Source organism: Podarcis pityusensis (genome assembly GCF_964106645.2).
Source record: "Podarcis pityusensis genome assembly, chromosome: 6".
Classification (NCBI taxonomy): domain Eukaryota; kingdom Metazoa; phylum Chordata; class Lepidosauria; order Squamata; family Lacertidae; genus Podarcis; species Podarcis pityusensis.
The window spans coordinates 25,113,503-25,127,627 of NC_138030.1; the positions used below are offsets into that span (position 1 = coordinate 25,113,503).

At 45.8% G+C, this 14,125-nt stretch overlaps 1 protein-coding gene across 6 annotated transcripts; it reads left to right on the forward strand.

The window, feature by feature from the left end:
* Nucleotides 1-884: 884 nt before the first annotated feature.
* Nucleotides 885-12,401, forward strand: SLC32A1 (solute carrier family 32 member 1). 6 transcript variants are annotated; one of them, XM_081009257.1, is made up of 4 exons: nt 885-1,145; nt 5,161-5,238; nt 6,713-7,645; nt 10,258-12,401. In XM_081009257.1, the coding sequence occupies exons 3-4, from the start codon at nt 7,268-7,270 to the stop codon at nt 11,443-11,445; spliced, it is 1,566 nt and encodes a 521-aa protein (XP_080865383.1). In that variant the 5' UTR covers nt 885-1,145; nt 5,161-5,238; nt 6,713-7,267; the 3' UTR covers nt 11,446-12,401. The 6 variants fall into 6 exon arrangements, with proteins under 6 accessions (XP_080865383.1, XP_080865386.1, XP_080865387.1 ...); XM_081009258.1 differs by lacking the exon at nt 885-1,145 and adding an exon at nt 1,420-1,515; XM_081009260.1 differs by lacking the exon at nt 5,161-5,238.
* Nucleotides 12,402-14,125: the final 1,724 nt, after the last annotated feature.

Below are 14,125 nucleotides of genomic sequence, written 5' to 3' on the forward strand. Positions count from 1 at the left end.
TTGTCTTCAGTGCAACATCTCCCAACACTTTGAATGTGTGCAGATTTCCTACTTTTAATTCATAAGTATAATAAATGCACTGTTACAATGATGCCAAAGCTGAACCTTTGCTGCACCTTCTTATGACAGCACTCACTGAACATTTGTTAGCAATCATGAGAACTAGAAACTTGCCTTAAAAAGGAAATCTGATACTCTTGCTCAGTTGTGAAAAAGGGAATTGTCGTTTTAAATGAAAGCCTAAGAGGAAGCAGTGGACGTTAGGAGCGGCCTCAGGGGAGTTATCAAAACTGTCCTGGTCGAGCGCTGAAAGTCCAATATTTTGGGCTCAGTCTACTCCCGTCGCCTCTATCCATCCTTTCTCCGTAAGAATCTGAGCACTCGGTGGCTTTATTCTGCGGGGGCTGTTATTAATGCAGGTTGTGCAAAACGCTGCCTGTTCCGAGGAGATAAGGGCAAAGCCGTTTAACCCTTTGGACGGCAGCTTATCGCCCTGCCCTTTGCAACACGACGGCTCTCTGGCGGGGCTCGCAGTGGGATTTACCATTTCAAGAAGAAATGTCTGAGTCAGGGTGTTCTTCCCCGAACCCCTTCCAGGAATAAATACGCGAGCTCTGGATTTGTGAAAAACGTGACGTCCTCTTAAAGAGGGGGCGGGGCGGGTGGGAAACGAGGGGAAACGGCACATCTTTTTCCTTGACCTGGTTTAGGCTCCACAAAAAAGCCTCCAGCTATCTCGTGTCTAGGTACTGTACTCACAGCCCCCACCTCCCTGCTCTCTGACATACGCGGACGCGCGCGCGTCTCCCTGCTTGGGAAAGCAAAAGTGGGTCTTCGCCTGCCTCTCTCTCTCTCTCTCTCTCTCTCTCTCTCTCTCTCTCTCTCTCTCTCTAGCTCCATTCTGAAATTATTTGGCCATCAGAAGCATACGCTCCAGACCTGCTAACCTTTGGACAAGATTCGCATCCATCACCCTCCGTGGGAATAATTATTACCGCGCGTCAGTGACGCGGTGATCCATCCGTCCGTCCGTCCGTCCGCTCGCTCGCTCGCTCCCTCGCCTCCCTCTCTCCGCTGTTTCAACCCCTCATTCCTTGTCCTCTTGCATATGGAACGATGGATCTGCAGGCAAAGATGAATCCTAGGTAACCGGCACGTTTCCCTCTCTGTCTCTGCTTCTCTATTCCTGATCCATTTCTCTCTCTCTCTCTCTTCCTAAATGCGCTCTTCCTTCTCCATCTTTCATCTATCCCTGTCTCCTTCTTTCCTTTTTAGTTCTCCGGCTCCCTCCCTCTCTTTCTCTCTTTCTCTCCTCCTGACCCGCTTTTCACGGGACATTTCCAGTGAAACGCTCTCGGTGAGATCAGGACTAAACGTATGTGTGAGAGAGCGCGTGCGTGTGATTTGACAATGACGGTGACCGCGTGTCACCGAAATCCATCGACAGAAGGGACCTCTTTTGCCGGCATCGGACTACCGGAAAGTTTCGCACTCTTGCGAGGGCGGGCAGGTACAGTAGGAAAAGCGGCGGGGTGGCTAGGGGCGGTACATTCTTCTTGGGGCGTTTTTGCTAGCTGCAACCCTGTCAAGCAGGAGATCGTCTCCCTCCCGCTCTCCCTCCCTTTTGTCCATGTGTTTCTGTGTTCAAAGGGGAACCAGTTCCTCCCCGCTCCCCTCTTTTTCCTTCTCTTTTTCTCAAAAGTCTGAAATGCTCTGGCTGCAGTCCTGGGCACACTTTCCCAGAGACCCAGCCCCACCGATTCAGAGCGAACGGGAGCATCGGGCAATCGAACAAGGCGATTTCCCCGCTTCTCTCCTGAAATGCAGCCGGCAGGGGTGGCACGCGAGGCGGAATCCCCTGGAAGAGCCGCGCCGCGCCGTGGTCTTCCAGTGGAAGTCTGGCGCGCGGACTGCAGGCGCGTTATAAAGCTCTCCTTGTGTCGCGTGTGTTTGGCTGTCTCTGTGTTTGTGAGTGCGTGTGTATGTGCAGGAGGAGTCCTTGAGATATCTTGAATTTTAAAGAAGTCCTGGCTCTTCCTCTGGCCGTCGACAGGCCGAGGAACGCGCGGCAGCCGATGGACACCGGTCTAGTTTCGTGCGCCTCCGGGCGCACCGGCTTGGCCAATTTTAATCGCCGTACGAGGTCGACTGCTTCGCTGCCGAACTTGCTGAATTCCGACTCAAACCTTTCCCTCCCGGGAGGAGAGAATAATCTTCAGGGTTTGTTTTTTTTTGGGGGGGGGGCGTTTAAAAAGAAACCGATAAATGAAAAGCTGTTCCTATCTCTCCACCCGCCCTCTCCAAGTTGTTAAGGCTATAAAGTATGCACAGAGCGATATCTAGCTACACCTTACAAACTAACGCCCATAAGAAGACAACTTTTTGAGCAATTTATCTTCGGAGGGAAATACGCCTTTGGGGCGTCGAAATGGGGCGGGGCGTCTCGTCTCCTTCCCTGACTCCTTTCCCCGGCGCTGAGTTCAAAACGCGCGCGCTGAAAGATGGATTTCAGATCCCGTTGGATCCAAATAAAAGAAGAATCGTTTAGGGACTGGCACCATCCCATTTCAAACCCAGTTTGATTGGAAAGAACGCGTTAGTGATGTACCTCTCTCGTCGCTTGATTACTAGCCGCTGAACGTGTGAACTGCCTCCACGGGGGGGGGGGGGGGACCCATGTGCATCACAACCGATATGAATGAAAACACTTGTCTGTGGGATCTGATTGGTGTGATGTGTGTTTCACACAGGCATCTCTCTGATGATATTTATGTATTTATTTATTTGGCGCCATCAATGTGCGTGGCGCTTTGCAGATTCACAAACAAACAAAAAGGCAGTTCTCTGCCCCAGGGAGTTTACAGTATGAAAGAATGTGCAATCGGTTGTGGGAGACTCTGCGTATGTGGATTTGCTTTTGCTTTATTTTCGTTTAGGAGCGGGCTAAGGACATGATAATCTTGAAATGTGAACTCACCCCTAGATGTATTCTCAAGGGATGACAATGCGAAATCCTCTCGAATCCTTTTGAAGGCTATTAGGAGTGAGCAGTACTTCCGGATTAATTAATTCGGGAGAAACAGATTTATTAGTAAATTTGACATTTAGCTTTCCCCTTTCCCTTGTCAGCGTGGCGGTTTGCCCCCCAGCAACTTTTCTGGGTGATTGCAGCCAGTTAATCTCACTGGTTTCAGAAAGCGAATCAGGTGAAATCCAAATAAACATTTCGTGTGTGTTTCGCGTGTGGATGGGGCCGGAGCAAAACCAGCAGAGGAAGACAACGATGCATCGATCCAAGCGTGCCTTTGAATGAATGCACTAATGAATAATGATTTCACAGGGACTAGATGTTTGCATCCAGCAAAGATCCTGAAATGACTGCAATCCACTGAAACAACTGGGTGTTAAAAAGAGAGACCTTTGGGGATTGTTTTTAGGATGAAATGTGGCAGATTAAATGCAAGATGTAATCCTGAAACCCATTCCAGGCTATATTGTGTCTTTTCATACCGAGACGCTGGTCAGTATAGCTGTTTAAAGGACAACTATATAACTCTATTTAAGTAGTGCAGGAGGCTGTACAAAATTCCGGAGGCTATGAAAGAGCTGTTGGAACGAAAAAACAGCCAGGAACCGGTTTGGTTGGACCTTGGTCTTGGGAATAGCGTTTGCGAGGATGATATTGTGGGAGGTGGGATATCAGTGCACGCGAGAGCCGGGGCTCTTTGGGAGGAGGGACGAGATTGGGGGACACTCACGTCATCAAAAACAAGAAAAGCTTAATGAAGACAATGGGGCTTCCCTCGTTTAGAATGTACAAATAGACGTCTCCGAGGAAGCCGGCCGACCATGACCTTTTCCAGACCAGACAAACAACAAAAAGGCTGCTCGTTGTTTGATCTGACTCTTTTTCGTCTCATTGAGAAAATCTCTGTTACGCCTTCGGGCGCCCATGTTTTAAGAAGGTCTATTTAAAACGGTTCATATAAAATATTTCCTTTATAATGAAAATCACAATAACGTGCAGATCTTGCTAATTCTATCCAGATTTTTGTGTGCAGAGGGTCAGAATTTTGTTTCCTTTGCTGAGATGCAAAGCAAGTGAGCAAGATATATATATATATATATATATATATATATATATATATATTCCCAAAGGGAGTTAAAATGGCATTCATTCTGGCCTGTTTAGTAGCCTAAGAAGCGGGGGATGTTCAGTTGTCTAGTTCGGTGCTTATGATATTGCTCTGGTTCTGCCCGTTAGGGTTTATCCCACACATCCCTGTTGAGGTTCATCCGGGCTCTTCAGTGTTACTTCGTATGAGAATCAGTTGTAAAACACACGACAGCTACAAACCAAACCTCCGGGGATTTTGCTTCAAAGAGATCGGCTGGATAGATACAGACAAATGGTGGGGAAAGGGTACGGAAGGTAGCAGTGTAGTGTAGTGTAGAGTGCTGGGAGAACAGGGTTCAAATCCTCACGGTTATAAAGCTGGCAGGGTGACCTTGAGCCGTTCACTACCTCTCAGACTAACCTACCTCACAAGGTTGTTATGAAGATTAATTCAGGAGGAGGAAGACCACGTTCGCCACCTTGAGCTCCTTCGAAAAGAAGTTAGGATTTAAATGCAATTACAACAGCAAAGTCTCAAGCGCTTTAAGGATCTTTCTTTGGGTTCCAAGTAAACTTGAGTCCCAGGCAGGTGTGTGGATGTGCGCGCGCGCGCGCGCTGTGAGCTGGGTGACATTACCTTCCGTGTATGTTTTCTGCAATAGAAATTAAAACCTGGCTGCGATTTGATCCTTCCTTTTTGCCAGACGCATGTTGTATGTTTCTAAATATGGAGCGAGGGGGGCGGGCAACTCCAGGGCTTGTCTTTCTCGACCTACTTGTGCAACGATATGTGATAATTCCTTCTCCAAAGCCAGGATGAAGCCTGATTTTGCTAAACGGCGAAGCTCGGCTTCGAAATTGAGGTGTGTGTGTGTAAGTATGTGTAATTTTGGCAAGAAAGGGTTCATTTTGACCTTCCTCACTCACAACATTGGCGACAGAGGCCGCTTCCTTTAGCGCAAAATAAACCCACCGATTTAAGATTTGTAGTTAGAAGCGCCATCTTTACTTGGAAGTCTTTTCTCTTTCTTTCTTTTTTCAAGCCACCACCGGGATTTGTGTCTGCGCAAAAGCTCTCCGAATCGTGCTAGGAATGCCGGCTCTTTTGAACCCCAGACAAGGTAACATAGTTGGGCTACGATTTCCTGCGACTATAATAAACCTCTTTCGAGAAACGTCACAGCCTTGTTCGTCCTCCTTTCCTCCAGCTTCCTTCTGGTTTTACAATGCGATTTAGATCCGCTGTAAAAGAAAATTCGGGGACGATTCGGATCACGCAAAGGAAACAGCAAATAAAATTCAGAAAGAGCATTACGTCAGTACTACAGGCGAGATGCTATTTTAGGAACATTTAACAGCCATATTAAATGAAGAGCGAGTGGTGGGACAGCGGGGTGGGGGAGTCGGACCAATCAAACGAGAAAACAGAGTTTGCTGAACAACACGACTTTGTAAAAGTGCTTGGCTGGGGTCGACATTTCCCTTTTCCTCCCCTGTAAGCTAGCAAATCGGCGAAGCTTGCTGCCTTATTTTAAAGGTGCTAGGGGCTCTCTAAACATCGGGCGAAAAGAAATGGCGTCTCAGTTTTCCCTCCTATGGTATCAGATTACCAGGTAATAAAATTATGAGACCATCATTTGTGGTTCCCAAAGAGATCTAACAGACATACTGACATACCGAAAAGAAATGAATTATGTATATGAACGTGAAGGCTTCCCTTGTATATATTCTCTAGCAACAGGCTTTTTGAAAAACAAACAAATCTATTCCATTTGGGGGTTTACACTCTCTTTACACGTCATAGAAGCAAAAGGATGAGCAGGTGCCATCCTACGCTTGTCGACTACGAATGAAGTCCTATGGAATTCAATGGGCCTTGAAACTAGTTATAGCATTGCAGCGAAAATCTCCCTGTCTCTCCTTCTCTGTGCGTAATAAATTCTCCATCTTTTTAGGCCTGACTTTCTGTCCTTACTCCCCGTACCTCTTGCCTCACGTTTTGGCACTGTTAATCTGCGGGGGGGTGGGATGTGTGTGTGCCTGTGCAAGTGGGGGGGGGGGCGGCGGAGCGAGAAAGATGATCCACAAATATTGGGCGGAGGGAGAGATAAATTTGTCCAGCGAGTTGGGAAGATCCTTTCCCTAGCAATATCCATCATGGATATGATTGCCTTTTGTTGGTGGGTGAAGGTGGGCGGCGGGAGGGGGGAGAGAAGAGGGACTGGGTTTTGTGGCATTCTGAGAACCAGGCTTGGAACGGAACAGAAACACCATGTAGAATTTAAATCGTGTCCCCCTCCTTTCCATCCGCAGTGTTTCTGAGGCGTGGGTGTTGCTGTTGGAGTAAGAAAAGGGGTGGGGGGAGTAGATTTTGGTGGGGACTTGCAGTACCTCCCCCAGAAATGCAGCAAACCTTTCCTCATCCCGCTGCCCCCCTCCCCTTCCTCCTGATAGATGAACGCGTGGGGATGGATAACGTGTTGTGCACAGCAAAAGGCTTGCGTTGGCAATCTGGTGATCATCGCACGTCCCTCTTCTTCTCTCTCTTTCCCTTTCTCTCTCTCTCCCTTCGTCCCTCCCTCCCCCCACCCCCAGGCTTCTCTGCATTGCATTGGCACCGCTAAGGCTGGAGAGACAACCCACCCGCCTCTCTCCTGCTTAGGAGGAAGAAGAAGAAGAAGAAGAGGGAGGAGGAGGCTGGGGGAGAGAGGAAGACGAGGAGATTTCTTGGGAGAGGCGAGCCGGGCATCCAAGCAGCAGACATCCCCACGACCACCCCGCAGCCCTGCCTGCCCTGCCCTCCCCTCATGCACCAGGTAGAAGGCGACAGGCTCATATGGAGGCGCCAAGGTGGACCCTCTGAGTGGTGTCATGGTCCAAGGGACACTGCGGAGGAGGAGAAGGTCCAATTCCATCCGGGAGTGGAGATAGCGCCCTGCTAAAACGCATCGCCACCGTCGGCAAGAGCGCACGAGCGGAGCCTGGATCGTGCTTGGCGCAGAATTCCACCGACCTTTTTTAAAAAAATTAAACTTAAAATTTTCAACTCCCCCTACTTTTTAGGAGCGTGTAAATTCTCTCCCCGCCCCCAACACACACTCACTCACTCTCTCACACACACCCGATTGAGGCGCAGCCAGAGCCAGCATCATGGCGACGCTAATCCGCAGCAAGATCTCCAATGTGGCCACCTCGGTTTCGAACAAGTCTCAGGCGAAAGTCAGCGGGGTGTTCGCCCGCTTGGGCTTCCAGGCGGCGACGGACGAGGAGGCGGTGGGATTCGTGCACTGCGATGACCTGGACTACGAGCACCGGCAAGGGCTGCAGATGGACATCTTGAAATCCGAGGGCAGCGAGGAAGGAGGGGAGCCGCCCTTGGAAGGGGACATCCACTACCAGCGGGACGGCACCGGGCCCCTGCCTCCGTCCGCCTCCAAGGACGAAGGCGTCTGCTCCGAGCTGTCCGGCCAAGGGAAGCCCAGGATCACAGCCTGGGAAGCCGGCTGGAATGTCACCAACGCCATCCAGGTAACGCAACCCCCCCCCCCCCAATTCCATTGCTCTTCATTCCGTGGGGCGGGGTCCTGGCTCCCTTGGAACCGGCGGCAGAGCCTGGCCACTGCCTTGCAGAGAGTCAGGACGCCCTCCTCTCCCCCCCCCCTCCTTCCTAGGGGCCCGTGCGCATCATGGTTCGCCCTGGAGCGAATTCCGTCGCAGATGCGGCTCAGCTGCGCCCTGCCCTCACGCTCCCTGCCCTCATAGGACCTTAGAGGCGGTGGAGGAACCTCCAACGGACCACCTAGTGCAAACCACTTCTCCTAGGAACGTGTGGACTCCCGAGACCACGTCGCACATGGGTGATTGCACATAACATAACTGGGGCCGGGACATTCAAGGATTAGGGGTTAGGTCGCGATTCGGGAGCACATACTTAAGATCGCATCACACGCATCAACAGCCAACAACTTCTCTTTTTAGGTCAGTTAAAAGAATGGCCAAAGAATTCTCTCCCTACTTCAGTCTCTCTCTCTGTCCTTCTCTTTTTTCTCTCTCTTCCCTCCTCCCTCTCCCCACCTCAATTCGGTCCATCTTATTCCTGCAGTGATGATGTTAATCCATGTTTCTCATGCTGAGAAATCAAAACGCAGACATTGTTACGGAACACAAAAGACTGTGGTGTCGGGTATGCACCTCGAAATCCGAATGGCCCTTCTGCCTCTCCTTTCTTTCCTCCTCAATTCGGTGTTTTTTGTTTTGTTTTGGTGCATAGCACCGCTTCTGGCTCGACTCTGCACCTCGACATAACCAAGGCAACAGATGGTCCAAACAGGAGAGCCTGTTCCCTCCTCCCCTAGGCGTTTCAGAGTCTGTATTAATTTTCCTCTGCCCATTCAGCTAATAAAAAAAGAAAGCCGCGCATTTGGAATGTGACTCGCCTAAGGAGTAAATGGAAAAACACACAGAGACACTATACATTAACGTCTTTTTGCATCGTAGTACTTAAACTGACGGTTCCTGGTTTTAATCTCTCAAACCAAACTGCACAATCTCACTGAGTCCCCCCCCCGCCCCCACTTTCCTTTAAAGAGTTAATTTTGTGTGTTCAAAAGTGCAGGTGCATAAAGTCAAGAACTCCTGTTACAGACAATAAAAAAATGCGATGTAACGAAATGACATCCCGGTGTTCTTCGGTTTCAATCGGATATTCTTCAGATCCGAAAGGAGGAAAGTAATAATTGATCAGGAAATGCTTCTTAGGAAGATAAAGTTGCATTTCCATACTTGTGATCGATTTTCGTTGGGTATTAAAAGGCTGGAAACGGAATGCGAGACTCCCCAAGCCTGTCTATTGATATTTTAAAATATTTCCCTGTCCAATTTATTGCCAGGTCTGATAAAATTCAATTTAATTTACAGCCAAATCGAATTTTTGTAAAAAAATGTTTTCTTATTTGAAAATGTGGCGGAGTTTTTTGATACCTAGAGGAATCTTCGATTATCAAGACTGCTTCTAAAAATGCCCTCTGTAACGATTCACCAATATGGCTTATAAACCAGTCCAGCCATAGGACTAGATTCATTTGCCTGAACTGGTTTTCAGTTTGCATAAGGAACCTAATGGGAATGTCTTCTAGCTTAAACCAGGGCATTTTACATTTGCAATAATGAATTAACGAATGTTTCATTGCAGAATCGCATATTTGGGAGGGGGGAGGAGAGGAAAGGAATTGTGCGGATCCTCAGATTATAACTCCAAACAGTTTGAAACACCAAAACTTTATTATTCTGTCTGATATTGCACCAGGTACTAGGTACAATTTATTTATTTATTTTAAAAGAGCAGCAAATTGAGCCAGCTGCTTACAGTCTTAAACAAGATAAGATACAAAGGGGAAGGGGAAGAGTTATGAATATTTGTGTTCGCTACTGATTCAAAACATATCCTTTCAATTTTCAAAGAAGGGAATGAATTTGAGAGCTGCCAGCCACTTCTTTGTGTGAGATATTTTCAAGATTGCTTCAATGCTTTGGATCTTAACAAACAAAAACCCAGTCAAAGGAAAAAGGGTCAAAAGCCATTTAAAGAAATGCAGTGAATCCAATGCATTCTCACCTAGAGATAAATCCTATGGTGTTCAGTGGGGCTTACTGCCTTGCAAGTGTGTTAGGGATTGCAGTCTTAATGTGAGTTTAAAAAAACAAAAAGCATCTGCAAGCAAGGACGATGATTTATTGAAATTTATTCCACAACATTTTGGATTACTTAACTGGTTTTTTAAAAAGCTTTTAAATATTTAACTATTTATGCTTCCCCCCCCCTCTCCAAAGCATACAACTTTTTCTTTTTAAAAAAGAAAGAAACCACAGAATTTAAATGACAGAATCCCCACCACCGCCACCTTAAATAAAGGTTCTGTGATTACATTCAAACATTTAAGAGTTATTACATGCAGAAAAGTGAATTATGCTATTTCTTTCTGGGGTCTGTCCTGATTTTTATTTAATTCTATGGAATATTGGAGGGGTGGGGGTGGGTAACAGGCCCTTGCATTTTGTTTCTGTCCCTTCCACCCCACCCCCTGAGTTGTCACGTGCTAAGTAAAACTGAGCAACACAGTCTCCATTTTGTCTCTTTTTAGGGGATGTTTGTCCTTGGCCTGCCCTATGCTATACTCCATGGTGGATACCTAGGACTCTTTTTAATTATTTTTGCAGCAGTGGTTTGCTGCTACACTGGGAAAATCCTCATTGCCTGTCTCTATGAAGAGAACGAAGACGGGGAGATAGTCAGGGTGAGAGACTCCTATGTGGACATTGCGAATGCTTGCTGTGCTCCCAGGTTCCCCTCGCTTGGGGGCAGGATTGTGAATGTGGCTCAGATCATAGAGTTGGTCATGACCTGCATCCTCTATGTGGTGGTCAGTGGCAACCTGATGTACAACAGCTTCCCAACCTTGCCGGTCTCTCAGAAATCATGGTCCATCATTGCCACAGCTGTGCTCCTTCCTTGTGCTTTCTTGAAGAACCTCAAGGCTGTCTCCAAGTTCAGCTTGCTCTGCACCTTGGCTCATTTTGTGATCAACATTTTAGTCATCGCCTACTGCCTCTCCAGAGCCCGTGACTGGGCATGGGACAAAGTCAAGTTTTACATTGACGTGAAGAAGTTCCCCATCTCCATCGGCATCATTGTCTTCAGCTACACCTCTCAGATCTTTCTGCCTTCCTTAGAAGGGAACATGCAGAACCCTAAGGAGTTCCACTGCATGATGAACTGGACTCACATAGCTGCTTGCATCCTGAAGGGACTCTTTGCCTTGGTTGCCTACCTGACTTGGGCCGATGAGACAAAGGAAGTCATCACAGATAACTTGCCATCCACCATTAGGGCCGTTGTCAACCTTTTCTTGGTGGCCAAAGCTTTGCTGTCCTACCCATTGCCGTTCTTTGCAGCTGTGGAGGTCCTGGAGAGATCCCTCTTCCAAGATGGAGCCAGGGCCTTCTTCCCTAATTGCTATGGAGGTGATGGCAGGATCAAATCCTGGGGACTCACCCTCAGGTGTGCCCTTGTAGTTTTTACCTTGTTGATGGCCATTTATGTCCCTCATTTTGCCCTCCTGATGGGCCTGACCGGGAGCCTCACAGGTGCAGGCCTCTGTTTCCTCCTCCCCAGCCTCTTCCACCTCAAGCTCTTGTGGAGGAAGCTCTTGTGGCACCATGTCTTCTTTGATGTGGCCATTTTTGTAATAGGGGGTATATGCAGTGTGTCTGGGTTCATTCACTCTTTAGAAGGCCTCATCGAGGCTTATAGAACCAATACAGAAGACTAAAGGATGAGTTGAGTTGGTTGCACTTAAAGGGAGGGGTTGCGAGAGAATCACACAGAACATCCACATAGTCAAATGATTATGCATCCTCATCAAAGGAGAAATGTTGTTCTTTCTTTTTTTGTTTCAGTTAAGTACACCCAAGAAATTCTATCACAGAACGTTAAGCAAAGTTTCCAGATCAAACGCTTAGCCCAGCAGACTTTTTAAATAAACTTAAGAAGACTCATATATATATATATATATATATTTAGATATTATCAGAGAGAAAATATTTGAAATATTTCCTTGTCCTGTTCATTCACTAGTCTAAAAACTCTTATCTTTATAAGGAAGATGAAATTCTGTATTTGGAAATAATGAGAGGTTTGCTGGTAATATTTCTGCAAGTATTATGCAATTCAGTCTTGTTTTTTTTAAAAAAGAAAAGGCACCCAAGTCTCTTGGGATCCTTGTGCTGGGAAACTGGGCAACATAATGACCTGATGAAACTTAATGCAAGATTTAGATTGTATGAGCAACTAGTTGAAATGGTTTCAGTGACCAATGATGAGCCACAAAAGCTGTAGTGTTTACATTGTATATTAAAACAACTAGTAAGGACTGCTTAATACTTCCATACAAACTCATGTCCAATACCAGCACTTCCCATTTTGACCTTCCTTGACCTCCATCTGAGATCAGAGACTTGGGAGTTCAGTTCTGGATTGGGTCATTTTTATTTCTAAATTGCAAAATAAAACAAAATCAAGTTGTTTGATTTGAAAAAAGTATTCTGGATATGAAACAAAACACACACAAAAAACCATTCTGTGCAACTACCAGATCTGTGGAGCTGTTTCCAATGTATGTGTGGTGTAATTGTGGTAAAAAAGATGAAAAATGTATATCAGAAAATCTATCTTTAACATATAATGTGGTACATAAATATATCAAACAATAAAGAGAAACCATAAGAACTTCGGCTGGCATGGTTTGTTCTAGGGACTGTAATCTGGGAGCACACTGGGCTGCATCCAGACTGAGACTGCAGTCTTAACCATGGCTACTCAGAAGTAAGCTCCATTGAATTCAATGGGGCTTATTCCCAGGTAATTGAGGTTAGTATTGTAGCCAAGGCTGGGAATAAGTCTCATTGCATACAATAGGTCTTCCAAATAGACATGGTTAGGATTGCTCTGTTGTGTATCTGAACTTAAGTTCCTTTGAAATCAGTGGGACAAGCTGGTCATTACAACTAACTTGGTATGAACGATAGCACTCTACTGTGCTAAAACCTAGCATTTCACAAACATTATCTCATGGCAACAAGCCATTAAGGTAGGTCAGTATCAGTACATTATTACAGATCTGGGGAAGAGGCTGTGAGACAAGGACTTGTCTAAGATTGCAATCCTCAATAGGACCTACTTCTGAGTAGGATTGTGCTATTAAGTATGTAGTGGGGTCATGGCAGGTACAAGGTTTGACTTGGCAGCTCCTTGACTCATGTGGCACATAATATGATTTCTATGGGACCATCTCCTTGTGCACAGAATTATGGTCCAAGTTTCTTCGCTGCTATGTTACATTAGCTGTCCTCTAACCAATACAAAGTCTATCATTTGTGATCGAGCCAATGCACAATGAGGATTATCTTTTAGGATACAGTTGCCTTGGCCCTTCCCATCTCAGTTTATTTGAGTGTGGCTCAGGAAGGGAGACTATAATAAGGTTTGGGTGTGTGCCTCTGAATTTTGCTGATTGTGTCTCTGCGTTTTCAGTTCCTCAACCCATTAATAATTTTTGCTGTTATTGAATTCATACACCATTTTTAATGTACAAAGTATTTCTTTCCATAGCATATCTGTGCAACTGCAGCATGCCAAAAGTGACCAGTATTATCATTTTACAGATGGGAAGTTGAGGCTGAGCTCAGCTTTTACTGAGATGGGAAGTAAACCCCAGAGTCTGACAAGTCTAAAAAGCTAAATACACATTCAGAACTATCCTATGGTACAACTCTTTCTGGACTATACCCTTTCAGATTATGGGTAGGGGGAAATCACATGAATGAGTTTCCCCCCCATATAAAATAATCCTTCCTGTCTGTAGTAAGATAGCCTGTAAGGGTAAAGATTGCAAAATGTAGTCTTTTTTCTGATATTCTAGGTTATTTTTCTTCAGTTTTTTTTAACAGAGTAATTAAAACACACTTTTCGAAGTGAGACAGTCCTGACAGGGCCATGTCACATTATAGCTGAATGTGTAGCTGGACTTGTATAGTGTAGAACTGAAATGAAACAGTGAGGAAATTTCTCATTTATATGTTTTCATTCCCCTACCCTCCCTGCCTTGTTATTTAAATCCTCAAATATCAAATTTGCATATCAATATTTGAAAAGTCTGAATAGCTCATCTTGATATCTGAATTTTCAACTTCTTATCTGGGATTTGGGTTATTTGTGGCTTTTCAGTGTAATTATAGCTTTGGTGGCAAAAACTGATGTTCAGCAAAGAAGAGATATTTATATGATATTTCTTTGCTCTTAAATGTATTCTGAAGAATTAGATTTGTGTAGTATTTTAAACTCTTTTATGTATCTGATGAGGAAGAAAATTATGCCAGTGATTTCTTAAATGTGATTTACCAAATATTCCAAAATTTGAATTAGTGGTAGTTTTGAAATTTGTCAGATTTAAG